This window comes from Colletotrichum godetiae (genome assembly GCF_030913485.1).
Source record: "Colletotrichum godetiae strain CBS 193.32 chromosome Unknown BDP55scaffold_77, whole genome shotgun sequence".
In the NCBI taxonomy this organism is placed as follows: domain Eukaryota; kingdom Fungi; phylum Ascomycota; class Sordariomycetes; order Glomerellales; family Glomerellaceae; genus Colletotrichum; species Colletotrichum godetiae.
The window spans coordinates 86281-112750 of NW_026851325.1; the positions used below are offsets into that span (position 1 = coordinate 86281).

At 54.3% G+C, this 26470-nt stretch overlaps 10 protein-coding genes across 10 annotated transcripts; 4 read left to right on the forward strand and 6 right to left on the reverse strand.

The window, feature by feature from the left end:
* Positions 1–277: 277 nt before the first annotated feature.
* On the forward strand, positions 278–946 carry BDP55DRAFT_530879 (uncharacterized protein; the record flags this gene model as incomplete). The annotated part of the gene is made up of 1 exon (XM_060567843.1): positions 278–946. A coding segment is annotated over one exon (669 nt), but the record flags the coding sequence as incomplete, so codon positions are not given.
* Positions 947–1549: 603 nt separating this feature from the next.
* Positions 1550–2767, reverse strand: BDP55DRAFT_773500 (uncharacterized protein; the record flags this gene model as incomplete). The annotated part of the gene is made up of 2 exons (XM_060581176.1): positions 1550–2504; positions 2580–2767. 2 exons carry the CDS (start codon positions 2765–2767, stop codon positions 1562–1564), a joined length of 1131 nt encoding a protein of 376 aa, XP_060422968.1. The 3' UTR covers positions 1550–1561.
* Positions 2768–2802: 35 nt separating this feature from the next.
* BDP55DRAFT_683329 (uncharacterized protein) lies at positions 2803–3143 on the reverse strand. Its single transcript, XM_060576332.1, has one exon. It carries the CDS (start codon positions 3019–3021, stop codon positions 2821–2823), a length of 201 nt encoding a protein of 66 aa, XP_060422969.1. The 5' UTR covers positions 3022–3143; the 3' UTR covers positions 2803–2820.
* Positions 3144–4312: 1169 nt separating this feature from the next.
* On the reverse strand, positions 4313–6135 carry BDP55DRAFT_565671 (major facilitator superfamily transporter; the record flags this gene model as incomplete). Its single annotated transcript, XM_060570441.1, has 2 exons — positions 4313–5634; positions 5685–6135. 2 exons carry the CDS (start codon positions 6133–6135, stop codon positions 4313–4315), a joined length of 1773 nt encoding a protein of 590 aa, XP_060422970.1.
* A 1347-nt stretch (positions 6136–7482) lies between these two features.
* On the reverse strand, positions 7483–9425 carry BDP55DRAFT_683336 (uncharacterized protein). The gene is made up of 3 exons (XM_060576333.1): positions 8900–9425; positions 8022–8839; positions 7483–7967 (listed from the first exon to the last, which is right to left on the reverse strand). The coding sequence occupies exons 1-3, from the start codon at positions 9173–9175 to the stop codon at positions 7820–7822; spliced, it is 1242 nt and encodes a 413-aa protein (XP_060422971.1). The 5' UTR covers positions 9176–9425; the 3' UTR covers positions 7483–7819.
* A 618-nt stretch (positions 9426–10043) lies between these two features.
* On the forward strand, positions 10044–11852 carry BDP55DRAFT_638072 (uncharacterized protein; the record flags this gene model as incomplete). Its single annotated transcript, XM_060573064.1, has 3 exons — positions 10044–10085; positions 10238–10783; positions 10866–11852. The coding sequence occupies 3 exons, from the start codon at positions 10044–10046 to the stop codon at positions 11850–11852; spliced, it is 1575 nt and encodes a 524-aa protein (XP_060422972.1).
* Positions 11853–12632: 780 nt separating this feature from the next.
* Positions 12633–14216, reverse strand: BDP55DRAFT_734317 (Septin-domain-containing protein; the record flags this gene model as incomplete). The annotated part of the gene is made up of 4 exons (XM_060580196.1): positions 12633–13268; positions 13318–13784; positions 13846–14079; positions 14153–14216. The coding sequence occupies 4 exons, from the start codon at positions 14214–14216 to the stop codon at positions 12633–12635; spliced, it is 1401 nt and encodes a 466-aa protein (XP_060422973.1).
* A 5911-nt stretch (positions 14217–20127) lies between these two features.
* BDP55DRAFT_683350 (cytosolic phospholipase A2 zeta) lies at positions 20128–23292 on the forward strand. The gene is made up of 2 exons (XM_060576334.1): positions 20128–21058; positions 21109–23292. The coding sequence occupies exons 1-2, from the start codon at positions 20591–20593 to the stop codon at positions 23101–23103; spliced, it is 2463 nt and encodes an 820-aa protein (XP_060422974.1). The 5' UTR covers positions 20128–20590; the 3' UTR covers positions 23104–23292.
* Positions 23293–25257, reverse strand: BDP55DRAFT_683353 (54S ribosomal protein L3). The gene has a single exon (XM_060576335.1). The coding sequence runs from the start codon at positions 24847–24849 to the stop codon at positions 23560–23562; it is 1290 nt and encodes a 429-aa protein (XP_060422975.1). The 5' UTR covers positions 24850–25257; the 3' UTR covers positions 23293–23559.
* On the forward strand, positions 25112–26038 carry BDP55DRAFT_402555 (uncharacterized protein). The gene is made up of 3 exons (XM_060567306.1): positions 25112–25427; positions 25514–25696; positions 25786–26038. Exons 1-3 carry the CDS (start codon positions 25231–25233, stop codon positions 25874–25876), a joined length of 471 nt encoding a protein of 156 aa, XP_060422976.1. The 5' UTR covers positions 25112–25230; the 3' UTR covers positions 25877–26038.
* The last annotated feature ends 432 nt before the right edge of the window (positions 26039–26470 follow it).

Genomic DNA, 26470 nt, shown 5'->3' on the forward strand with positions numbered 1-26470 from the left:
TGCTCGCTATCTAGACAGACGCCCCGACTTGCGCCACAAGCTTCGTACTTCCACCCAAACACCAGCCAATACGGCCCTTGACATAATATGCCGGACACCCTCTCCGTCACTTGTCCTGCCCGCTTTCATAGGAGGACCCCCTGAAATACGGCTACCTGAAGAAATGCTACGAATCTTCAGGGGCTATTTTGAAGGGGGTCTGGAAGGCGGGTGGGCAATAGAAGAAAACAAGATGCACGGGTTCGACGATGAATTCAGCCAGCTGCGAGTCATTGAAATGCGCACCGATCTGGATAATGCAATCACCTTATTATGGTCGAACAAGCCAAAGGCCGCATTCTGCGCTCTGAACAACAGCCTGGACTCGCTGGCATACTCGATCAAAGAGCAAGATCCTCTCCTCTTTTACATCTTGGCATACCGCACCGTGCAGCTTGGGCCTAGGATATTCGATACATTAGTTGCTTTTATCCACAGAATGCACGAGACGATATTAGGCCCTCAGCATCCCCTTGCTCTTGTGTGGGGCAGGTTCAAGTGTCTGTCACTTGAACTTCGTGCTACCACTCTCAGCATGATGGCTGGTAGTAGCATCCAGCTCCTCAAAGGGCAACAGGGGATCCTGAACAGGGTGGTAGCAATGGCCCTCGGCTCGACGTCAACCATTCTCGACAAACCGGGTGAGACAGACGTAAGCCAGTTTAGCGAGCTCTTATCCAAGTACACTGCAGCTAGTGAAGCGCACTGGGCAGAGGGTAATTACCAAAACTCATGCGAATGTCTCTCGGTTGTAGCCGGGATTTATTCATGGGGGCAAGAGTATGATCTGGCGAAGGAAGCACTGGCGCGCGCACACTCTATGGTTCAGGCACGGGACAACGAAGGAAATCCTGAAAGACCGTGGCTTTTATTAGAGCTCTCTCACTACGAAGTCATGGCTCGGCTATGCTATCAGACTGGTTCAGTTGACGAGGCTGTCGCATATGGGTGCAAGGCATACGAACATGCAGCAGAGCATTTTCAGAGACAAGACAAGCACCAATCGTTGAGAGCCATCCGAAACCTTATCGACCTCTATCGTTCGGCTGGCCGAAGAGATGAAGCTGAGCGGTGGTGTGACATACTGATTGCGAACATGTCGAGAAGAGGGCAAATTTAGAGTGGCGAGTTGCATGCATCGCTCTTGAGGCCACTGTATCCCATTGTCTGCTAGATGGCGTCAATTCATCTATTTCCAGTATTTCTCTAATTTTGCTCCATCTCGAACTTATTTATTGACAGATCTAAAGGACTTAGAATTCAGTTCATTTTGAGTTCGTTATGGACTTCTATGAGATTTTGAATACATGTATTGACGTCATCCAGCAATTGATGGGATATATCGCTGATAGAATAATTTGGCTCTCCTCTGGCCACCCCGTTGATCCGTCAACACATAGTTCACTCTAGGGACAACCGACAGCGCACAAGTTCATAGGCACATGGGCATAATGGATTAAGTTTCTCATCAACAGTACTGTGCTTTTGTTAAATTACTACAAATAATATCCTTGCTTTTATTTCAGCAGTCCGTGACATTGAAGCCAGCAGCCAAAACCAGCTTATCAAAGTCGGCAGTGGCATCCACAAACGGGAATGTAGAACGGTTTCCCGCAACATCAAACTCATTGAGATCGTGGAAATACTCGTGCGAGATGTAAATACTGTTGCCAATCTGCACAGTAGCAGTCGGCGACGCCCACGTCGCAATATCAGTTGTCGAGTTGTCCATAACCTTGCCGATGTACTGAACCGACTCGAAGCCATCCTTGGAGGCCCAGAGGGTGATGGCCTGCAGCCCGTTCTCAGAGCACAGAAGGATATCGCGGTTGTAGCGGACCGGGTTCAGCAGGCCGTCGCACTCGAGGTCGCTGGCGGTGTAGGAGCCGTCCGCGGGCCAGGTCATGCTGATGTTGGTGGGTGCCGGGCTGGAGGAGCCGACGTCGAAGGAGAGGAAGGTGCCGAGGTAGGGCGCGGTGATGACGAGCTTGTTGGTGGCCTCGTGGAAAATGATGCCGAGGTACATGTACTTGCTGGACGAGCTCGGCTCGCCAATGTACCAGCTTGAGAGTTCGCCGGCCTTTGTGATCTTGGCGATGGCGGGAACGTGGAAGACTGAGGGGACGTAGGCGTTGCCGTCCTTGTCCTCTGCAAAGTCTTGGTATCCTCCGCCGGTTGAGTTGTCGATTGCCAGCTTAGACGTGAAGTCTGCCAGGTCGACGGTGTACGCGGCCGAGTTTGTGTTGGTATCCCAGCGGATGACTTTGTTGCCGCCGGTCATGTTCGAGCCAGAAGTCACAAAGGGTTCTCCGCTATTGGCGGAAATGAGGATAGACTTGGTTGTCGCGTCGTAGTCGATGCCGGATACATGGTAAGGGTCTACGCCAGTGATGCCGTCAAAAGAAAGGATATTGTAGGTTGCCTTGTACGGATCGTAGACGAGGACTGTAGAGTTGAAGTTGGCACTAAAGTTTGGGCGACCAGGTTAGGATATGAGATGTGACAAGATCTGACATCGGAGGGTTGCAATGCAACCATACCTTATATAGAGCTTGCAGTGAATAGGGTCCCAATCCAGATTCTCGGGATAGAGCTTAAAGTTCTCGATTTCGAATGTGCCGCTTACAGCTGCGCAGTTTGCAGTTTCTGCGAGCTTGAAAGGGAACGCGGAGACAGCAGATGCCAAGGCGGCAAGGCCCGTCAAGCTCGTTGAAAGAGTGGAGTACATCGTGAGAGAGGCAATGGGTTTTGATGAACGAATGTATTGGCTTCAGGTCCTTGTCACGGTCGAAGTGAGAGTGAAGAGACTATGGACATCAATCTGCGAGACAAGAGTCTCCCGTCCCTTTTATCGTTCATTTTCTCGTCCCCTGATGATCGCCTCCTCATTCCCACGAAATATCCAGTCAAGACCGTTGGACAGTTGAACCAGTCAGTCCACTGCGTGGTGGAAGACTCGGGAAGCCCGTATAGTGACTCCATGGAGCCTCAACAGGCATAGACCTGGGACGATCATCTGTCAAATCCATCAGCTAAGCATTTCTTGGCAACCGCGCGGATGAGGGCGCCTATAAGAAGCCTATAAAACAGGTTGCTAAGCGGGCCTGAATGCTTGTTTGTTGGGTCAGGCCTGAAGCCTAATCATGTAAGTGAAGCATTTGCTGGAATAAACGCACGAAGTTTTCCTATGCCAGAACGGAACGCCGCCCACATTCCGAGAACTCTTCAATCTCATAGGCGCGAAGGGCACTGAAGTTACATGGAAGGGGGTCTGGAAGGGTTGAGAAAGGGGCGCGAAAGGGGCCTTTTACGAGTCAGTCTTGCAATGACATGGCTGTGCTCTCGTTGCTTTTTGGAAGGGCTGTTTTTCGACTGCGCCCGCCCACATTCCGACAACCCTTCTCGGTTAGGACGGATCAGTCCTTGGCTTTGGCATTTGTTTCCCAGAAACCGAACTTCATGGGGTCAATCGTGAACGCCGTAAGCTTTGCTTGCAGAAAAGTTGACATTCTTCAAATCCACTCGTCGTACGATCCTACTGGATGCTAACTAACTCCTACGCCATTGTTGCCCAATGGGTGAAGTTGCCTACAAGCTGACGAAGTCTGACAAATGTCGCTTAACCTTCCTCACGGGCTTAAGAGCCAAGATCCAACAGCATCTGATTCCGTGACATACATTTGCCTTTCAGCATCCGGGAGGACTACCCGGGAAGTTTGGTGGATGAGATTTTACTTGTCGCGCACCGAAGATGATTAAACGGAATACTTGAATGTTATCATACCTCAAAAGACCCTTCGCCATCTCAAGTTTTCAACCATTAACACTTAATCGGCAAATCAGAGATCAGTGCAACCGATGAGCTCGCAGGTTCGGCTTTTTGAGTCAGCGGCGCAGCATGTGCCCTCCGTCCGTTGGCCGGCCCGGCACGGAGTCTCTGCGTCGCAGGTTGATAACCGGCCTCCTTCACCGGGTCGCCGAACCATCGCGGCCCACCTTGGGCAGCGGCTAGTCTTGCCTTAAGCAAGCAAGAGCACAGCAGAACCGGCTTGCAAGATGGCCACCTTTAGATGGGTTGAGTAAGCCTTACCTGAGTCCGTTATTGAGAACACTCCCTTTCGATCACCGACCATTTGCATTATGTTGTGGTTCTGAGCATACACAAGGGTGGGAAAGTATAGTAAAATGAAATGATTAAAGGGGCTAAAAGTTCAAGGGCTACAGTATCAATCTATGTCATGGTTCTTACAACCTCAACTTCACTGGGTATCACTCAGCCAGCAGCATACTGACTCTTCTTCCTCAACCTCGGTCCAAACTTCCAAAGCAACAACGGTCCAGGCCACCCGATAACAATACCCAACAGCGCAAGCAACGTATTGCCCCAACCATAATCCAACTTTTGATACAAACTCGGCGCGAACAACGGGAACCCAAACCCAGCCAAACTTCTCAGCACCGTCGCCGCTGCGACGGCACTAGCAGCATACCGCGTGTACGTATCGACCAAGAAGCCCTGGATACACTGGAACCCGATAATCACGCCGGCACTAAACAACACCGCGCCAATGTTGGGCCCGATCCAGTGCGTGTGATACTGCGACGTCCAGCCGTAGATGACGAGACCCATCGGCACAAGAATCGCGCCGGGAATCATCATCGGCACGCGGAACTCGGGGCGTCCCGGTCCTCCGTCGGGAACATAGCGGCGCTTGAGGGCGGCGTAGATCCGGTCCTGAAGCGGTGCGCACGTTTGTGCGCCAATGAAAAAACCTAGTCCGAGGGAGATGTAGTTGAGGCCGCTGATGCCGACGGACTCGCCGTACTCGCCTGTCCAAAGGGCCGGGAAGGTCGAGAGCACGAGATACATTAGTCCGTAGAGGTACATCATGTAGAGAGCGAGGCACTGGACCAGAGGTTGCGTTCCGAGGAGGCGGAAGGGGCGGGTGAAGGCGATGCCGAGGGTGCGGGCGATGGTGCGGTCCGGGTGGTCAAAGTCGGTGTGTAGCGCTGTGTTGCCCGTCTCCTTGATGAGGCGTTTCTTCCTCCGCGTGAGGAGCACCGGCGCGAAGGTCTCCTGGAGGACGAAGAAACCGATGGACTGGATGACGGCCGTGAGGATGGTGGTGCTGTAGAAAATCCAGCGCCATGTTGTGTTCTGAGTGATGAAGCCGCCGGCGATGGGGCCGATGGCTGGGCCCAGCAGTGGCATGAGGGAGTAGATGCTGATGGCTTTGCCGCGCTGCTCGGCTTCGAATAAGTCGCCTAGGACGCCGCCGCCGATGGCTAGGGGCGCTGAGCCGCCGAGGCCTGCGAGGAAGCGGAAGGCAATCATCTGGCTCTTCGTCTGGGCGAGACCGCATCCAAGGTTGAAGAACATGTAGAAGAGGTTCGTGAGCTGGAGGACGATTACACGGCCGTAGAGTTCTGAGAGGGGACCCCAGGCTAGGGGGCCCACGGCGTAAGCGAGGACGAAGATGGAGAGGGCGAGGGCCTTTTCGAAGGAGCTTGTAATGTTGAGGTCGGACCCGATGGCCTCAAGAGCTGGCGCGACCATGGATGAAGAGACTGGCGAGAGCAGGGTAAAGCATGATACTGTGGAGTTGTTAGTATTCGTCTGGGTTGTAAGATGAGGTTTGACGTACTGCAGAATACTGCGGCCCATTTCCTCTTCATCGACCATTGCTTTGGGTTTCCGGGGTCATTCGGGCCATCCCATGTCACGAGGTTCGGGTCTCGCGCTGTCCGTGTCGTCGGTGTCTTCTCAAGATCGAGTTCTTCGCCACGTTCCAGGTCTCGTCTGTTCTCGATGCCATCTCTGACTTCGGATACCGTCCTTGACAGGGATCTTGACCTTGAGCTCCGTGCGCCATGGAGGACGCTTGCGCTGTGTTCTGAGTTGCTGTCGCTGTCGTCCGACGAGGATGAATGTCGTGAGGGTCCTGTCTGCTTCTCTTCGACTTTCTTCTCTGACGCTGCTGTGATGTGTCTTTCGACCTGCTGCCTTAGCGTCGTGCGCTGAGGGGTTGCGGGTCGGTCCTCCTCATCGTGTGAATCTCGCTGAGCTGAGTGTGGCGGGTTGCTTGAATCCGCCATCTCCTTGATAAATTATGTGTATGCTGCAGTTACACTCTCTCCTTTGAACATGCCAGGCCAGTCCCCTTGGCGCGGGTTGGATACTGCCAGGTGTAAATGATTCAATGACGTATGTAAGTGAGTAGTAGTAGCAGTAGTAGCAGTAGTAGTTATTAGTACTAAGTTGAGATAGTGTAAGAATGAGTAACGGGTGAGGCTCAACTCGAAGCAAATCTGTTCCAGACAACTGGAAACACGCCCCAATTAAATAAAAAGTAGAGCAGCATCAGAAAGGAGGGCAACAGGAATGAATCATTCCCATTAAAATCTCTTAACACCGGGACTATGGACGCCCCAACGTGTTCCCCAGAAGGCGGCCCGCCGCACATCGCTTCTCCATCGGCGCATGCCCGCACTTGCGGCTTCGGGAAGGTGGTTGTTCTGCCGAGCATGCTTGTTAGCTTCGATTATCCAATGACGTCCGTCGGCAGGTCAGCATAAGATATGTGTGACTACTGGCAAGTAAAGACGACGACTCAACGGCCGAGAGATGCGTTGGGGGCGAGGGCTGCTCCTTGAGCCCCATGACGCCGTCTGAAGCGGCGCTAGGCACAGATATCCCCGAGACTTGAGGGCTGAACGGACTCAGCCGCTTCGATTCCCTCTCTTTTTCGAGTACCTGGATCAAGATCTCTTTGCTTCCGGTGGGCATGTTAAAATTTTTGGCATTGAAACCAGGTAAAACTGGGTGCACCTATTAGTCAAGTTACTCAAAGCGGATATAGAGAACCACAAACGCCGTGGTCTAAGTGGGCGCAATAGCAGGAAAAACTGACTAGTAGCTGACAAGATCTGAGTCCGGATTTTGCCTCCGCCTCCGTAATCCGTTCGTCTGGACGTCTCTCCTTGGTGGTTAGGGGCCTTGAAAGGACCCCAGCACGGCACTCTGGTGCCGAATCGGCAGCGATTCAGGGTCGCTGACGTTCGGATGACCGCTCTTGTTGGTTGGTCTGGATTTGCGATGGAGCTAACCATCTCCACAACGTCGCTGCTTGTCGGCTTCGGCTGTCACAGCGTGCAACCTTTTCGGCGTCAGGACTCAGGACTGTGACGGCGAAGATCCTCGGGCGCCTCAGATTTTTGCGATCTCGGCCATTGTCCGTACCTATGCATAGATACGAGAACCCTGGACAGCTGGACAGGACAGAAGATTGATCCCTACAAAAACCGTTAGACCTCCAGTTGAAGTTGGACGCGGTGAGTATGCAATGCTGGCACTGTAGTAGCTATGGCCTCGCTCAAGCTAGGTACGCTGCTGTGATTAGTCTCAGAACGGAGCTCACTTGTTCGATGGGTCCGAGAAAGGCAACAGTTGTTCAAAAGTGGTCAGAAATATTTTGATTGAACTAGATTGTGTCCCAACAGAGAACTGCACAACTGCTGGTGAGTAGGTCCATTCTCGCAGTCGCAATGTTGCAGACAGAGGCACTACTGAGTAAGGTCGCATGCTCATGCTATTCGTAACAACCAGACCTCTAAACCAGTAATACCTAAAGTCAAGTCCCATGAACGCCATAGACCGTGTGCCTCGTTTATCAACAGGCAGGAGAGCCAAAAAATCGAGTCCGATAAAAGTTGCTTTTGTAAGTGGTATCTTGTGTCAGAGGAATCCGAGACGTAATGAGGGGGTTTCCGTCTCATTACCCTATGCGGCGACGTCGGTCTTGGTGTCGACCTTCTTCGCCTCAGGCTGGGCGGCGCCGTCCTCCTCGCGTCCGCGCTTGCCGTTGTTGTTCTTGTCTTCCGCGACGGCCTCGCCGTTGCCGTTGGTGGCCTGGATGGTAGGCTTGCCACTGTGACACTGGTTAGCTTTGCTGTCCCTACCAGTCAGCTACGGTGATACATACGCGTTGCGGTCGTTGGTGACCTCGTTGGGATCCCTGCGGTTCTCGCGGTTGTCGCGGTTGTCGCGTCCACCACGGCCGCCACGGCGGTCACCACCACGGCCACGGCCGCGTCCACCGCGTCCGCCCCGGCCACCCCTGAAGCCGTTCTTCTGGTCATGGTCGCGGCGCTGCTTCCAGTCGTCGTTTCCAAAGTTGCCACCACGGCCACCTCTGCCGCGACCGCCGCGGCCGCCGCGGCTATCACCCTCCTTGCCCTCGAAGAATCGGCGGGAGGTGTTGGGCTCGAGCTTGCCAGCGAGGATCAGAGCGGACTTCTCTTTGACGTAGTCGATCTTGGGCATCATCTTCAGATCGTGTTCCTTCCACTTGGGCTTGGGGTCCAGGGCAAGGAACTTCTGAGCCGCCTCCTCATCGGGGAACTCGACAAAGACGGAGCCCTTGAAGAGCTTCTCATTGGTGCGACGAAGACGAACGGAGTTGATGGTTCCGTACTGGCTGAAGAAGGACTCGAGGTCGAACTGGGTAGTGGGCTCCTCATCTCCGAATCCCTTGACGTAGACGCAGCGGGCGTTGAACTTGTCGTTACCAGAGGTGTAAGCCTGCTTGCGCTGGATAGTCTCCTCACCCTCCTCGCCGGCGATGTTAACCTGCGTGCTCTCCTTCAACGCAGCGACGACGGAGGAGTAGGGCTGGAAGCGACGCATGCGCTTGAAGTTGGTGATGGTCTTCAGGGGGATGGGCTTGTTTTCGAACCCTCCAACAAGCTCCCACAGGAACTTGTCGTGGGGAAGGTTGCTGTCCGACAGGTAGAACTCGACCTACAGTCAATCGTGTTAGTCAATCGGTCAGTTGGGGGTCCTCGGTTGGGAATGCCTTACCTGCTTGCGAATCTCAACGGGATCGTCTGTCTCCTTGAGGAGAGAAGGGTCAAACTTGACATTGTTGGCGTGGGTCTTCTGGTCGATCTGGGCGGTCGTCTTGATGATGTCGGCTTCCTTAGTCTCGGACTCGACAGGCTTGGCCTCAGCCTCGACCCCTTCCTTGGTAGCCTCCTCGACTTTGGCAGTCTCCTCAACCTTTGCAGGCTCCTCGACCTGGACGGGCGCCTCGGCGGCAACAGCCTCGACGGGCTTGGTCTCCTCGGCGGCGCTCATCGTAGGGTGAGTCGGGGTGTGAAGTAAGAAATGTTGAATCGTCTGTATAGCAGAGAAATTGTCAATTGTGAGTTCTCGGTCGCAATTAGCAGTAGATTGTGGCGCGACAAAGGGGAATGACAAGACAACAGACCCGAGGGGGGAAAGTAGGTGGTGTTTATTATGTGGCGGGGTAGGCAACCGCAAAGAGTCAGAGGGGGAAAGTGAGTAATCCGGAGAAAGCTTACAATGTAGAAATCAGTCAATGCAGTTGGACGACCGTGGTATAAGCAAAGCGTTCTTCGTGTATTGTGTTTTGACGTTCAGAGTTTAGACAGTGAACGGAGAAAGGCGATAATTCTTGGTCAAGCGGGAGTGGCAGAAAAAAAAAAGTCCCCCGTTTCTCCAGTAGTGAGGATTTTGCGACCAGAATTCGCATGCACGAGCGAGAGCTCCAGTTTCTGCCGCGGCGGCTTGCGCGTATTTGAAGCTCACCGCCCGCAGCTTGTCTCCACTTGACGAGGGTGGGGAGACTGAAAAAATCAACCACACGGGTGGCTGCGAATGCTGCGGGAGGCTGGGTACGTACTGCCATGATCCCAGTCCTCAGAAAGCCTCGAACAAAATGTCCTTAGGTAAGCAGTATTTTCTCCCGTTCGATTCTATCTTAATGCTACGGAGTACTTACCTTAGGTATTACTACCTTGCCTTAGGAATCTCTGCACGTGACGACGTGACAGCTCTTACAGCAGGCCAGAGGAAGTACGTACCTCGTACCGGGACATGCCGTTCCATCACCAAAATTTCCGTCTCTGCGTCTCGTGCTCCTGAAGCTGTCGCCATCCCTCCAGCTCCAAGTTCGCGACCATTCAGCCCCAATTAGCCCAACATGAGAGGTAGAAAGCCAAGGTGGTACAACTTGGTGAAGCCAGTAAGCTATAATCCATCTTTTCCCATTGAGCCTCGAAGTCAATCGCTTTCTGCTTTCCCCTGAACTTGCCCTCGACAACTTCCATCGCATGACGTTGGAACGAACGATAGATGAACTGAAGCTAACCATTACTACCTTTTCTCCTCAAACAGAAAATTCGCCAGTCATGGAATAAGTACAACCTTTACAACCTCGCCACATTGAAGTTGAATCGAAACCGTATCTCGAGAACCTTCTTCCAGCAGAAATGGACCGCCAAGTCAATGACCCGTGCCTACCACGGCGCCCATGTCAAGGAGGCGGAATGGTCGCGCAACTTCTCCCGCCGCCTCTTCTCCGCCGTCGATATGCCGCCTGAGTATCTCGCCAAGTACGACGGATCAGAGCACTCGGCCGGCCGCGGTTCCGGCCTGCACGCCGAGCCGGGATCAGAGGACCGCACGCCCACCGCATATCAATTCTCCAAGCTCGAATCAGCCAGAGAAGATCGTTCCAGAGACGAGCGCATGAGAAGGGTGGAACCACAGACCGCGATGCTTGCCCGTCCCGTCCAGCAAATGACGCCCTACATGCAGATGGCGTTCGCCCCCCTCGAGAGGAGGCTGGACATCGCCATCTTCCGCGCCATGTTCGCCAGCAGTACGCTCCAGGCGAAACAGTTTTGTACACACGGCGCCGTCAAGGTCAACGGCAAAGTTGTGAGTAACCGCATTTTCCCATGCCCAAACACACGAGTCCCCACCATATGTATACGGCAGACATCTAATCATCCGCTTCTAGATGCGCTACGGTGCCTACAAGCTCAACCCCGGCGATATGTTCCAGGTTGATGTCGATAATGTCCTCTTCGCAACCGGCCGGGCCAAGACTCCCAAGCACGCACTGTGGCTCGCCGGTAAAGACTATGAATCCCTGAACTCCGGCGACAAGGGCAACAAAGAGGCGATTGAGGAGGGCGCCTCAAAACAGGGATCCGGCGACGCAGCACTCGAGGCTCCCGAAGCCGAAGCCGCCGTCGAAGAAACCGATGCTGCCGCAGAGAGCGGCGAGGCCGCCGCCGAAGCAGCAGAAGCATCGGCCGACGGGCAGGAGGGAAGCCAGCTCTCCGAGGCAGACAAGTCTGCCCAGCTCCACAAGCAGCTAAAGTCCCTCGTCCGCTCCGTCAAAACCCTCATCAACGACGGAACCAACGGCTTCACACCTAGCAAGAAGCGCCAGCTCCGCGCCTTCATGGCTGAGGCCAAGCGTGCCATTTCCACATCGGGCCGCGTCACCGACTCCGCCTCGCTCGACCACGTCGGCGTAATGGACAACCTCACCGCCCTCCTCAAGGACTTCAAGCTTGAGGGCAACAAGGTCGAGGCCGTCGCCTCCCCCGAGGCAGAGGTCAAGGACGACCATTCCAAGCCGACGAGCGCCAAAGAAAAGGCAGAGACTGAGGCCGTCAAGGACCTCATCACCTCAAAGGACGTCCGCAACGCGCTCAGTGGCCTCAACAAGGCCGAACAGGCCGCCTTTGCCGACCTTCTCCGCCAGAACGCTGAGAACCCCATCGACGAGTCCAAGCCCTATTGGACTCCCTGGCAGCCGCGCCGTTACATGGCGCCCTTTGCCTTCATCCCACGCTACCTCGAGGTGAACCAAAACATCTGCGCCGCCGTCTACCTCCGCCACCCCGTCGCGAGGCGCGGTGTGGCCGAGGTGCCCACTCCCTTCACCTACGAGACGAACCAGTTGGCCTTCAACTGGTACCTGAGGAGGGGTTAAGCGTGTGTGTGAAGATGTAGGTGTTGTGCCTTGGAGTGGTAGTGGTTGTGGTACAGGAGAGGAGAGGGCCGCTGGAAATATCAGACGGCAGTGTACAACAGGACATGGATCCCCAAAACTTGTAGGACTGCATGTAAAAAGGTGTAGACGTAGTCGTCTATGTACATCATCAATGGAAGAGAAATCAAACCTACTAAACATATCGTCACTAAACCCATGATTCTATAATTATATGGCAATGCCACCAGCGATTCTTGTAAGCTGCAGGAACATCAGCATTCAGTAGTTCCAACCCGCCCCCTCGGAAGGAGCAAAGGAGAGCATAAGGAGCCAGACTATGCAAAGGAATCAAAGACATTACGTCGCAGCAATTCAAGGCAAAGATGGGAAAAAATCAGCGGACTGAAGACATCACAGTAGTAGGCACTTTGGACAAGGTCTAGGGAATCATCATTTCGAAGCACTGTAACTAAGCTGACAAAGAGAAGCAATGACTCCTCATTCCTTTCGCGTCTTTCCCTCCTTAATCTGCATCAAGCCCCCTGCGTGACTGCTTCGTAAAGACTTTTTGATGATGCTGGGATTCCGTTAAGTGATTAGATGAGGGTGTGTGATTAAAAGAGGTCCAGAAAAAGGGGGTGATAAGAAAGAACATGAAGAGAATCGACAAAGAAGCGCGGTGTGCTGGTATTGTATGGGCATCATTGGTACTTAGACATGGGTCGTGGAAAGAAGAATGCGAGCAACGTGTGGCGTCAAGAGACCAAAGAAGGAGGCATCTCAACGGAGCGAGAAGCCCTTCCGCTTGCCTTCCTTCTCGATGGGCCGGCCGCTCTCGACTCGTTGCTTCTTCTCCTCGAGCTCCATGCGTTGGCGCTCCAGTTGCTCCTTCATCTCTCTGTGACGGGAGTAAAGCTCCTCTTCGCTCTGCTTCAGCTTGCTCTCCTTCTCGGCAACCTTCTGCTGGAAGACCATCTTCATCTCGGCCTCCATCTTGGCGAGCTTCTGCTCGTGCAGAGCGCGCTCCTCCTCCTGCTTGACGGCGGGGTTGACCTCCTTGAAAACGCTGGGGTCTTGCGACACGCCCATACCAATGAGCTTGTCGGTACGGTAGTTCTCGTACAGGCTGTTGTTGGTGTGCTCCTTGAGCTCCTCCATGTGCGTCCGAATGAGCATCTGGCGAAGCTTAACAAAGTCGCAGTGCTCCTCGTTATCGACCTCGATGACACCCCAGGGGTAGCTACGTCCACGGACCTTGCGGCCGTCGGCATTGGTGATCTCGTTAGTGGCACCAACGACAGCGAAGGGAACCTTGGACATGATCTCGTTGTTCTCGGCAATGGTCTCCTCATCGTCAAGCTCGTAGCGCGGGCCCTCGAAGATCTGGATACCGTGGTGCTTGATGTCGGAGAGAATCTGGAAGAACTTAGTGACTGTCACGAGTTGATGAAGAAGATTTACATACTCTGGACTTGAAGTTGGCAATCTCCTCGTCGGTGAGGGTATCGGCCTTGGCGATGACAGGAATCAAGTTGACCTTGGTGTGAAGACGGCGCATGACCTCGATGTCGAGGGGCTTAAGGGAGTGGCCAGTGGGCTGGATGAAGAACACGCAGGCGTGGATACGGTTGTCCACAATGTTCATGCGGTTGACCTTGTTCTCAGCGTCGAGGTAGGCGTCGTAACGCTGCTCAATGTTGTCGACAATCGGGCGCCAGGACTCATCGTTGTTCACGAAGTCGCCGAATCCAGGGGTGTCGACCACAGTCAAACGAAGGCGGACGCCAGCCTCCTCAATGTCGGCGCTGATGGACTGAATGGTAACCGTCTTCGGGATGATGTCCAAGCTAGGGCCCTTGCGCTCCTTGGGAGGGTAAAGGGAAGTGTTGAAGAGAGTGTTGACCAGGGTCGACTTTCCGAGTCCAGATTCACCTGAATTAAGCAATATTAGCGGGTGTTCTATGCCATCGAAGAAAGCGGAAAAACAACATACCAACCACCATCACGTTGAAGTTGAAGCCCTTGCGGACACTCTTGCGGTGCCATTGGTTAGGCAGGTTCGCAAAGCCGACATAGCCAGTCAGCTTGCGGCGAACAATGTTCCTAAGATCACTGGAGGGGGCCGAAGGGGCACCGCCAGCTTGATAGGAGTCAGATGAGGGCTCTTCGACGGGGGGCGAAGTGGGCGCCGAGGGCGGCGGGGAGGTAGCAGGAGAACCTTCGTCAGCTGCGATCACGTCAGTAAATGATTCTCTTTGAGAAATTGAGATTTAGCAGAGCGGCAAGGCAAAGGCGAGAACAAGATTGTGTAGGTTGTTTGGTGTCGAATTGCGAAGGGGCAGGTCGCCTTTCGTATCTTTCCATATTGTTGTCCATGGCCTTCACGTCGCCGGGCTATGCTAACGACTGTTGGGGCCCAGGAAATCATCCGAGAGATAAGAGAGAATACGTCGAGTGGTAGCGAATTGGGGGTTCTTTGAAGTTGATCGTATGCGGTTTCCCATGTGGCCATTGTTGTTCCGGTCTGATTCTCGTTTTGCCTTGCCGGTCCTGGTTCGTAGATCATGACACCGCGAGCTGCTTACCCATTGCGAATATCGGGGGAGTTGTCTTGGAGATGTTTATCTCAAGAAAAATATCTGGATCTGAAAGACAAAGAGGATGTGTCAGCTAGGCTGTAATATGAGGCAAAACGTAGCTGGAAAGCAAGAAGGTTGGCTCAGGAGATGGGACGACGCAAGTGGTGATGGGTTTGTAGTATTGCGCAACAGCAAGATCATGCCAGCTGGCCGGGTGAAGGAGGGAAAGGGAACATTTGTTTGGCCGGTTTGTTTCCTCGACCCGGTCCTTGGACGATAGGAGAAGTGTAGAAGAAGAGACGACGGAAGATTTACGTACCTGGACGTCTACAAAGCAGTCGCGTGTCGAGGAGCGTCGCAGATGGGTAACGAACGATAGAAAAGGAGAAAGGTGATGAGTGGGGTTTGGCGACAGACAATTGGACCTCTCGGTGCCGAAAGAGGAGATGGCGAAATGCTCGAGGGCAAAGTTGATGATGGGGCCGAAAAGAAGAATCACAACCTCAAGGGAGAGAAAGGTGTGGTGGTTGCGAAGTAGAGAAGGAGAGGTGTAGGGTGAGGTAGGTAGTAGGTTCCTCGATGAACGTACGTTTTGGGGGTGGGAAGGGGAAATTTAGGGTGCAACGGGGACAAGAAAGATTTGGCTGTGTGACCCCGTTTCCTGACGACGGTCGGTGCTCCCTTCACGGTTCACCTCAGGTCACCTCAGTACCTTTGAAGCACCACGTTCCATTCTGCTTGCTCTCTCCCTGGGTACATAAGGTATGCTCAGTACTAATTACGGTAGGTAGGTACTTCGTACACATACAGATACTACAGAGTACGACCACTGGGAAGGGACGGAACCTGGAACTGAGGGTGCCCAGGCGGTGCTTGCCCGCCGCTACGAGGTGCAGATACAGGGGACCAGCATGCCTGATGGGGGACGGGAGATGGTGTTGGGCCTGGCTGGCCAGTGCTGTTCTGCTACTGGACGGCGGATGCTCTGGTGCATGATAGACGGGGGAGAAGCACGTTGCTGTCCCCTTCCCTCTCCAAGCAAAAGGGGGTTGAAGTGGACTAATCCCGGTCGGGCTAGATTGGTTTGAGTGGATCCCGAGCAAGGGTGATGGATGGAGCAGGAGAATTAGAGCCCGGGGTCCGCCTTAACGGCGCGACATGATTGGCCGTGGGGCGGTGGTCGTAATGAAGCATCAGAAAAAAAAAACCGCCAAAAGGAGCATCTGGAGATTGGGGAAAGGAACGACAGACATTGAATTTCAACAGACTGGGTAAGATTTGCAGCTTGTCTTCTTGCAGGCAGTCAATGTCTCTATTCATCCAGTTCCTTGCCTTTACTTTTGTGTTCAGAGTCTTTTCTATCTTTGTCATTTTGGGCCGTGTCTCGCTGTCCCTTCAAAGGCAGCAACACAGAGAGGACCCCTTATTCGTGCCCGACGCTTGGGCGATTTACGATGATTTTCCAACTGGCATCTGCTCCACCCAGAAACAAAGTAGAGTGCCAACTGTTTGCCGGCCAGGCCACGGAGACAGCACGGAAGGAGAAACAACCTGGGGCTGCGTTTGAGCACCGTAACCTCACGTCCAACACACACTCACAGTGACACTCAAAGTCTGAAGGGGGCATTTCTCCATCTGTATCCAAAGGCCAAGGAAAGCCCACGTGAGATGGATTGCATCACCACATTGACAGGTGTCCCGAGAGGAATGAAACAAGTTGAGTTTTTCCTTCCCGGACTGTTGGCTTTGTCTGGATTCCCGTCACCCGTGTGCTTGTGCGATAAGGTACCTGTCAACAATGCACGCAAGCTGCAGAGAGTTACGTACTCGGCTTTCTTTCTCCAAAAAAGTCAAAACTTGGGACGAAGATGAGACTGGCAGCTATTGCTTAACCATGCTGTACTTGGGTAGATCCTATCCCTACGCAGCGGTTGTGTGTCCCGTAGCCTGTAGAGCGATATTACTGTGCGGTACGAATTATAGCAGCAGCAGCCGCCTTCTCGAGCTCTGATTAGGGGTTCGTGACCACTATGATTGCATTGAGGGCCGGGAGAGCAGGAATCCGACCTCCAATTTCCACGTCTCATCCATGATCCATGGGATGAAGAAAGGCACGCCCAACAGCGCCTGTGCCCAGAGCCAGAGACAGCGACAGAGCCAGTATCAGTCAGTAATACCGGGAGCCACCAGGAACCAGCACGGCCTGGCAAAAGGCATGGACCACCGTGGATTCCGCCGTGTGGATGTGGACTGAGATGGAATGGGGCCAAGTGGGAAATAGGTAGGAGGAAGCCATTCACCCATTCTTGTCAATGGCATCCTGGTCATAATCCGGGCAGATGAGCATATTGCGCCTCAGGCACATACACGGCACAATCTCAAATTTGGGGGACCCCCAAACGGGACCGGGGCCCACTCGCCTCCAAGGAACGGGAAAAAAGACGTTCCGACACACGGGCCGTCTTCTGACACTGACTTCACAGGCTTCACCCCAGCTTCTTCCTCGCCCTCTGTTATGCCCTGCTGTTGCTGCAGGCTTCACACCCCCTTCGTCCTTTTGGCCACTCTTACCTGCAGCGAGACCCCGTGGACCTGCAGGAGTAGTCCCTGAATCCGGGCCACACCTGATGGTCCTCTTCGAGCTCTCTCTTGCTCGTTTCCCCCCAGTGTGTCGCCTCGGGAGTCGGGACTTGCCCCGAAGAAACTTAGAGCAACACACCCGTCGTCTGCCGAAAGGTGCCCCGGCCGCTATACTACATTAGCTGCGTTCTCTTCAGCCACTTCGGATCATCCACATCACCGCGTCTCTTCGTGAATCTGTCCGTTCAGAGGGTGTCATTCGTCCACACTTGCAGGTACGAGGTCGCGCTGGGGGAAATCAAGAACTCAAGAATGCTTCGTGGCCAATCCTCCCTGACGCATGCCGAAAAAGAAGCGGACCATCTCGAAGGGCCACATCAGCTGCGTCACCACCTTATCATCATTATCAGCTACCTACCGTCCAACAGGTCGAGGGATTGCTCAAGCAGCGAATCGACAAGATTGACGCATGTTGAGTGTTGTCAGCCAGCCAAGATAAGGAACGGGATGCAGGTTTGGCAGTCAGCCTTGCCGTGTCTCACGTCTTACTACTACTGTCTTGCCCAAACTCCCTGCGTCGGACAAATCGCTGATCGGCTTCGCGCAGATCCTGCAGCAAAAAACAGGCGGGCAGAGTAGGTAGGCATACACAAAAAGTGATTATAAGTGACAGAACCGCCCGCAAACACCATTGATGCCCGCCACTTTAATTTGCCAGAGCAAGCCACTCCCCAAAATTCACTACGCTGTAATTGCAGGCCAGGAGGTCGTCTCGCGCCTCAATGTTGAGCCTGGTAATCATGTCCCCCGCTGGCAGTGCATTCTTCTCGCCGCTCTAGATTTGGCGGTACTTACACAGCACAATATGATCATCCAATTGACGGGTCAGCCTTGCGCTCGCAACCTTGGCACGTCTGTTCGAGCCACAAATTGATGAACGCAGTAGAGTATGCTCAACATGGAGTCGCAAGAAACAATCCCTCCATTTAGCCAGTGGGAGCCGCATCTCGGCCTCCGAGAAGAGCGAGATCTTCTATCCAGAACTGCGGGCTAGTCTTCGACCAGAGCTTTACTTTCATGTTTCATTGACATTCACAACGCAGCCAATCCTAGCGAGATCGAGCATTTTCCAGCTGCTAGGGGTTCAAAAGAGACGTGAAGATGGGGCGTTGAGGTCATTCCCGGCATGAGGAGCTCCGGCCCCGAAGTGAAATACCCGGCTCTCAATCACCGCAATTGTGGGGCATTTGTCCCGACGCCTCGGACAAGCTCCGGCTGGGTCAAGAATCGGTACACCCGTCACCTCGGCTCGGGGATGCTTTTCTGGAATGAAATACAGTTGATAGCCGCTGACCATAGTATGGACATCGCCTGCGGCTTCTTGATGGAACACGACGTCCCAGAGTCTCTTGCAGTTTTCAGAGTGCAAAGCTTTAACCCCTGCGGAAGATGTGTACTCTATGCGCAATGGGTTGAGACAGTCTTAAGTCTGGCACAGTCACTGTAACGATGTATGTCTATAGTAGGTTCAAGTTCATCGTCCCGGATGACCGCTCGAACTGTCTCGCTGCCTTACTCGACAAGATACTCTTGACCAGCTCTGGCTTGTGGATGGTCGACTCAGAGATTCCTCGACACAGCGATACTTTACTTAACCCTCCATAAGGAGTTTTTTGGTGCCGTGCAATGTTCCCTTGGCGTTGTCGGACATTGGCATTGTCGTACTGGATCAGCATCTCCAACTCTACCGTCAGAAGAAGGACACCGTATCAATGTACCTAGCTCCATAGACCACAGATCCTCGCAATAGTATTTCTAATCTGATTCATGGCTGCTGTAGAACTTCCCTCCAAGATTTGTCTCGCTAGATCTTCTCTTGCACAAGGCGTGTTAACCATATGCAGATTCAAAGTGATGCTTGTGACCGTAGAAGCCTTTGCTTGTGAATGAGGGGAGACCTCCGGCACTTGGGGATCTAGGAGTCTGCTCGAGGAGGCTGCTATGACTCGTGTGATGTAGCAGGTGGGAGTCTACTGTGTTAGCATGAAGAGATCTACCTGGTAGTTATCAAGAAGAGCAAACTGAATTGAAGAAACCCCACTTCGCTGTGTAGTTCTCATTGCGAGTCTTTGGTGTTGTTGCGCTACTTGGATTCTCAAGCGTTCCTGTATCATGATTTACATCAACTGCTTTTGAGGATGTACATAAAAGTTGCGCATCCAGGCAGGGGTCATATAAATGTTCTTGCATATTGTCTATTGGGTTAGCAAAAGGTAGATGGCGTTGGCGCAAGCTGCGCATAGCAGGGCAAGACAGGACGACAAACATAAGTCAGAGCTACTGTTCGCACATGGTCCTCGTCACATTTAGAAACCTTTCGTTTTATAAGCTAGACGGATGACGGCAATGATTCCACCCCGAATACAAAAGAAGAGATTTATGACGAGCGACAACGTGGCTCTACGGTCTTGGACGTTGGACCGTTCTCCTACAGACTCGAGGCCAGCTGAGTAGGATTGCACTTGGACATGGGCCGATCTAGGAGCCAGTTCGCGGACATGGACACAAGGGTAAGGTTCAGGGTCGTTCGATGGACAGAATTCACCTTGACATATGAGCTTGGATGAACGCCTTCAGCAAAGTTGTGAGACCATCAAACTTGTGGCTGAAGCTGCATGGACATTCCGACTTCGAACTGGAAGGAAAGTCAGTTGACCTCCTGCGTATCAACTTTTCGATGAGCAAGAACAACCCTAGCGGCGAGAAGGTTCCCCACTACATACTCCAACTGACTATCAACGTGCCACTGTGATGGAGCTGTCTGAAGAGACTTTGAGGTTCCAGACTCACCCGAACGACGAGCCGTGACACTACAGACATGTCATCGTCACATGGGAAGCGGCAGAGGCCGGGTGGGCCAAGGGAAAACCTGGCGCCAGAGAGTGGCCAGAGCGGCGGCCGGGTCCACCAGACCAATTGGCGAATGAACCCGCCCGGAGCTTTCTCAACGGACGGTGGAGATTTTGGCACATACTTCAGTACTTGTGTTTTATGTGCAGACAACGCACAAAATTAAGTATATGTCTAACTCATCCGATAGAGGTCCGCCCTTTGCACCCCCTTGCTCTTTCCTTGCTTTCGATCCACCAATCCGAATCGTGCCTCAATGATGTCAGGAGCAGACCAGGGTCGGGAGAGGAAGAGAAAGTTGTTGAGCTAACCTCGCTGTCACTGCCTCGCGCTTTGCGCTTAATTCAGCTTCGGTGCTCTATCCCCGGAGTAGCCGCGGCCATCTTGGTCTCTAATTTTTTTCACTTCTCTCATCCGTGGCACCGGACAGTTTAGGTATCCGATCTAAGATGAAGACAACGAATTTGCCGGAACCGTAAACTTCCTATCAAGAAAGATTCCTTAGCAAGCTAGGACGATAGCAATCACCACAACCACCATCAACATCCCACTCTACGCCACGACACAACCCCAAATCACAACTGATCAACGTAGTCGACACCACCGTTCATTTTTCTGGCTCGTCCAGCCAGTCATGTCCCACGACTTCAGCCTTTTAATATCGCCAAGATGAGATTATTCGCACCGTATTCCCGCGACGCGATGCGCCGGGCCTCGAGGTCTTTCCACCACATCGTAACCGTCGGTCGCATCAGGACTCACGGCCTCCTAATCCACCGGAGGCCTACACTGTCCCGCCAGTCGCGGCATGGCTTCTTCACGGCACGAGACAAGGCTCCTCCCAAGAAGACGTCGATCCCGGTCGCCATCGTTACCGGTGGCCTTGTCATCTGGGCGCTCTACCCGTCTGATGAGTTTGAACGGCTATCCCTGGCTGAGGATGACAGAAGGAAGGGAGTCCGCAGCAATGCGGGAAGCACCAAGCCTGACGAGAGTGCGTGGTACAACTTTGCTCTCAAGTTTGAGACGTTGTCCGACTCTGCCGACATGGAATGGACTGCGGACAAGATTGTTGGGTTCATCCTGCCGGAGTGGTCAAGATTGGTACCCGGGTACATCCGGAAGCTCCAGAGAGAGGTGAGTTTTGCTATATATCATCAACTAGTAGTATTGGCTAATACCATCAGCTGTCAATGGCACCCGGATCTCTAGCAGATGAGATTTGGCGAGAAGCTCATGATCCCTTCATTAATCCGGAGGTGCAATATGCCGCCAAGGTCAGAGTCTCCAACGACCTGTGTGACGAGGAAAAGGAGTTCTTGGCAAGGCGAAAGCGAGTCACCACCATGGCATTAGCCAAGTACCTTGATATCGACGAGAGGGATGTCCACCCGGACGACGTTCCTACCATCGCCATGTGCGGCTCCGGAGGTGGTCTGAGGGCCCTCGTCGCCGGCACGGGCTCCATGCTTGCCGCAGACGAAGATGGTCTGTTCGACTGTGTCACGTATACCTCTGGTGTAAGCGGCTCGTGTTGGCTCCAGGCCCTCTACCACTCGTCCATCTCGGAGGGCAGTCTTCCACGGGTCCTGCAGCACTTGAAGGCCCGCGCTGGCATTCACATCGCCTACCCGCCCGTGGCATTCCAAACTCTGCTTTCTGCGCCAACGAGCAAGTATCTCCTAAGCGGCCTCGTCGAGAAACTCAAGGGCGACCCTGGCGCGGACTTTGGTCTAGTCGACGTCTACGGTCTCTTGTTAGCGACGAGATTCTTGGTCCCCAAAGGTGAGCTGGAAGTGAGTGATCGGGATTTCAAGCTTTCCAACCAACGAGAGTACATCAAATATGGCCAGAACCCACTACCCATTTACACCGCCGTCCGCCACGAGATCCCCGAGGTCGACATTGACGGAAGTGGAGCAGTGCCTGCCACGTCAGACGCAGCGAAAGAGGTCGCCAAGAAGGAAGCTTGGTTCCAGTGGTTCGAAATTACGCCGTACGAGTTCTTCTGCGAGGAGTTCTCCGCCGGCATCCCGACCTGGGCCATGGGCCGACGCTTCAAGAATGGCGTCGACGTGCCTCCCGAAGAAGGCTTCCACCTCCCAGAGACCCGCATGCCTTTCCTCTTCGGCGTCTTTGGCAGCGCCTTCTGCGCGACCCTCAGCCACTATTACAACGAGATTCGACCCCTCGTGCAGAGCCTCGCTGGGTTTGGCGCCCTAGACGGCATGATCTCGGGCTACAACGAGGACCTCAGCAAGGTCCACCCAATCGACCCCGGCACCGTCGCAAACTTTGCCTACGGCATGGAGGATAAACTGCCCAAGACGGCCCCGAAAAGCACCTACAATACCGAGTACATCCAGCTCATGGACGCCGGCATGTCCAATAACCTCCCCATCTACCCGCTCCTCCGCCCCGGCCGCGACGTCGACGTCGTCGTCGCCTTTGATGCCTCCGCAGATATCAAGACGGACAACTGGCTCGCCGTCGCCGACGGCTACGCCCGCCAGCGCGGCATCAAGGGCTGGCCCGTCGGCGTAGGCTGGCCCAAGGCAAGGGAGTCTCCGAAAGAAGTGCGCGACGAACTCTCGGAAGCTCAGGCTGCCTCTGCACAGGAGGCGGACCAGAAGCTTCGCGACGCCAAGGCGCATCAGCGCGAGCACCAGGCCGAGGAAGGCCATCGCAAGCCGGATGAGGACACGAAGAACGGGCAGGCGGCCAAGTTCATGCCGGGTGATGAGGAGTCGGGCGAGCTGGGGTACTGTACCGTTTGGGTCGGCACAACGCAGGAGCGGTCGTCGACCGAGACCCCGCCGCCGTCCAAGGCTATTACCGAGTCCAACTCGTGGCAGCTCATGGAGGCAGACGCGGGAATTGCGATTATCTACCTGCCGTACCTCGCGAACCCCAAGGCACCTGGCATCAACCCCGGTACGACGGATTACCTGAGCACCTGGAACTTTGTCTACACGCCCGACCAGATTGAAAAAGTGGCCGCGCTGGCGAGGGCGAATTATGCCGAGGGGCGAGAGCAGATTCGCGGGACGGTCAGAGCCGTCTACGAGCGAAAGAAGAAGCTTCGACTGGAGAGGGAGGCGGGGATCAAGAAGGATCGGTACCGGAGCTTGGTGAGGCGGGGGATGGCGCACAAGCTGGGCGAAGGCGATCAGTTTAGCTAAAGAGACGGATTATAGAGTTGTGAGAATGAAGATAGATACCCGAGAAGGTGGAGGACTCTTACAACGATAGCGTAGGTTAATTCAGTGGAAGTAGATCCATTGTAATGAAAAGTGTGTTATTTGGAAGCGTTTTGCAGCCGTCTGGAGATATCAAATAAGGCCAAGAGACAATGCAGGAATTCAGTAAATGGCCCCATTTCGAGGAGTGTGTCATTGTTTTTACAAATCTATTCATCTTACAGAGACATGCTTGACCTTCTACATGTCCTTGCTTCAAAATGTACACTGCCCAAAAAGGCATCTTGGTAAGTCCGGGATCACCTGTCTCCCGACCCTTTCGACAACGTTCTCCGCCACATCTCCTATCCTCTTCTCTCTCCGATGGATGAATTACAGTCGATACATTTTGCTTTTTTCGTTTTTTTACCCCTTTTCCACTTTCCCAACATCTTTCTCTTAGATAATCTCTCCCATGTCAATATGCACAGGCTGCCACGGCTTCGCGCCCTCAACGAGCATATCACTCGGCACCCGCACCTTGGCGCCAGGGCTATACAAATACCACGCCTTGAGAACATTCATCGAAGCCTGCAGACGCGCAAAGTCCAGGCTGGCGCCCGTCCCCTCGCCGAGCTTGTCGCGCCCGCTGTAGATGCCGACGACGTACACGGGCGTCCTGCTCAGACGGCCCGTCTCGCTCTCGAGCCGCGCGACGGGCGCCTCGAACCCTTCGCGCGCGCAGAGCATCGCCAGCTCGCGCGTGGGTAACTTGAAGCTAAACAGCTTCTCGAGCTCGACACGGCGGCTGAGGATGTGGGCGTCGATGAAGGCGCGCACGGCGTCGCGGCCGGCGTGGGCGTATACCGCGCCCGTGACGGCGCGGACGTGGGCCGCGTGGGCGTCGTTGCGGATCTTCTCGCGCTGCTCCTTGAAGATGGCTGGGTCTTGGGGGTCGGGCTTGGGCTCGAACGGGTTGCGTTTGGGCTTGTGCAGGACGTCGCCGAATTCGTCGTCGAGGACGACTCGGGACGAGACGGAGCGGCGCCACTTGAACTTGTCGAGGTGGGCGTGTTCCTTGCGGATGTAGCCCCAGCGGCCGTGGACGATGCCCTCGGCCTCGGGGTTCTGGGAGAACTGCAGCAGGCCCGGGTCGACTTCGCCTCCGGGGGCGGCGGCGCTCTCGACGCCCCACTGGGAGGCTACACGGTAGAGCGAGTCCGAGCCGGCGTAGGCGCGCATGGCTTCGTAGAGGATGGCCATGGGGAGGCGGGGGTAGTGGGCGATGAGCCACTCGGAGACGTGGTAGCTGATGAGGGAGCCGCCGACGACGGCGAGGTTGGCGTTGTTAAAGTTGGGGCTCGGGTCGGCGGAGGGGTCGACGAGGGTGCGCGCGAGGGTCTGGAGGGGCAGCTTGCCGGGCAGGGAGAGGCGGGCGTGGAGGGCGGCGAGCTTGGCTGACTGGAGAGCCTTTTCGGGGGCGGGTGACGGGAGTATGTTCGACCTCTTCGGGGCGGGCGTGGCGGCGGCGGCGGTGATGTCGGGCGAGGAGGCGTCGGATGATGCTTCTGCTACTGCTGCCGAGGACGGGGAGGAAGTCGATAGTGTCCGCGCCGGGTTGCTGCTGTGAAGCTGTGTTCTAAAGGAGATGGGCGTCAGGCACGGCGAGGCGTGTGTCCTGGCCTGGGCGTTGAGGAGCTGCTGCCCGGTGCATCTTGATATCCTTAACCTCTTCATCTGGGACGCCATTCGGTTGGTCGAGGTTGAGTTGTTGCTGAGCTGTTCGAAGGCCCAGTAACAACGTAACGAAATAACAAGTCAACGAAGGAAAAAAGGTGTTGTACAATGCGGTCGCAGGGCAATTGGTGGATTGAGGTATTCGCTGGGTGTTTCGATCGCAAATGGGGGAAGAAAAAAGTTCCACGTCCCGGATTTCTCTCGAACAGCGCCGGTCTCCCGTCACGAAAAAGTTTCTGGAGCCGACCGATTCGAAGTCGTGTGAGCTCCAGCATGCTAGGGGGAATTGGGGACCCCGTGCACGAGCCAGGCGAGAAAGCCCAGTCAGAGTGAAGCGCGGAATATCCGCTCCTCCGCAGCTCCGGACTGTTCGGGTCCCACTTTTCGGGAGGAATGGATGGCTGCACTTCACCATTCGCGACGTACAAGGGCAAAAGCTCCAATATCGAGTCGAGGCGGGAAAGCGATTGCCATCACCACACTATCCAACCCCTCAAACTGAAAACACAGTCAAAATGGTATGTCACTGCTCAATCGGCGAATCCGGGTCAATTGCTAACTCGTGCACAGGGAGGCGGTCCTAAGGTTCCGTAAGTTCTAACCCCAGCCGCATATCCCCTCCGAACGCAAACCACCCCGATTCTTCGAGATGCAGCTCCTCTAACACCCACGAAAGCTACCCCAAGCACGTCTGGTCGCCGGCCGGTGGTTGGTACGCCCAGCCCGCGAACTGGAAGCGTAACACCGCCGTCATCGGCGCCGTCATGGCCGGTGTCGTTGCCGTTATCTGGAAGATCAGCGCCGAGAAGGAGGTACGCTACGTGATGCCTCAGGAGGGCCGGTTCTTCCCCAGCAGATAGTAGGTGCCCCTTATTTCATTGATTTCATGCGACTGAAAGTAATTACACACGAGAGAGACAAACATGGGCTGACACTGCAAAAACACAGCTGGTCGAAGCAGTTGATCGAGTACGACAGAGAACAGGCTGCGAGGAAGGCCAAGGATACGACGCAGGCGGAGGCGATTCAGAACTCATAAACGAACGACTCGGACGGTCGGAAAACTTTTGTACAATGTAAATATGGTACCCCAGGAATTGAGCGCCGCGCGGTAGCGGCAGTTGCGAACATTGGATGGTCCCTCGATCCTTTACCTCTTCGCTTCTACTAGCAGCACTTTACCTTGCTCTGTGATGAATCCCTTGAGACGGATTGATACGGCGGTGTCTGGGCTACGGGGAAGCAACGGGTTCAATTGCTACGAGCTTTCCGCGGGCTTGGACCTTGATCATTCATTTCGCCAAGCGAGAGTATGGCGATATCCTCTCCGGGCCAATGAGATCCAGACATTGCGAGGCAAAAAATCGCCTATGCTCACGTCACTTACTCCGATCATCAATTGTGAGATCTTTGCTCAGCAATGCGAGTATGCCTCAATTCGCCAAAATCACATCCGGTGACAGCATAGGCAAGTCTTCGGCCAATCACGACGGTCGTAAAGGTAATTCAAGAGTGGGTCTCAACTTCGATCACAACCATGCCAGCATGCTTGGGTACCGACCTAGAAATGACCTCTCTTTTACCTTTGCAAGCCGCTGACTGACAATGAAAACACTTGTAGACGCATTCATAT

What these genes read in the sequence shown, in the direction of transcription:
- BDP55DRAFT_683329 (XM_060576332.1), bottom strand. Translation starts at nt 3,021, where the DNA reads ATGGAGTCACTATACGGGCTTCCCGAGTCTTCCACCACGCAGTGGACT.
- BDP55DRAFT_683336 (XM_060576333.1), bottom strand. Translation starts at nt 9,175, where the DNA reads ATGAGCGCCGCCGAGGAGACCAAGCCCGTCGAGGCTGTTGCCGCCGAG. An exon ending in CCGTTGAGATTCGCAAGCAG is followed by an intron (nt 8,840 to 8,899) that starts GTAAGGCATTCC and finishes GATTGACTGTAG; the next exon opens with GTCGAGTTCTACCTGTCGGA. An exon ending in GTCACCAACGACCGCAACGC is followed by an intron (nt 7,968 to 8,021) that starts GTATGTATCACC and finishes CCAGTGTCACAG; the next exon opens with TGGCAAGCCTACCATCCAGG.
- BDP55DRAFT_683350 (XM_060576334.1), top strand. Translation starts at nt 20,591, where the DNA reads ATGAGATTATTCGCACCGTATTCCCGCGACGCGATGCGCCGGGCCTCG. An exon ending in TCCGGAAGCTCCAGAGAGAG is followed by an intron (nt 21,059 to 21,108) that starts GTGAGTTTTGCT and finishes TAATACCATCAG; the next exon opens with CTGTCAATGGCACCCGGATC.
- BDP55DRAFT_683353 (XM_060576335.1), bottom strand. Translation starts at nt 24,849, where the DNA reads ATGGCGTCCCAGATGAAGAGGTTAAGGATATCAAGATGCACCGGGCAG.
- BDP55DRAFT_402555 (XM_060567306.1), top strand. Translation starts at nt 25,231, where the DNA reads ATGGATGGCTGCACTTCACCATTCGCGACGTACAAGGGCAAAAGCTCC. An exon ending in GGAGGCGGTCCTAAGGTTCC is followed by an intron (nt 25,428 to 25,513) that starts GTAAGTTCTAAC and finishes CACCCACGAAAG; the next exon opens with CTACCCCAAGCACGTCTGGT. An exon ending in CGGTTCTTCCCCAGCAGATA is followed by an intron (nt 25,697 to 25,785) that starts GTAGGTGCCCCT and finishes GCAAAAACACAG; the next exon opens with CTGGTCGAAGCAGTTGATCG.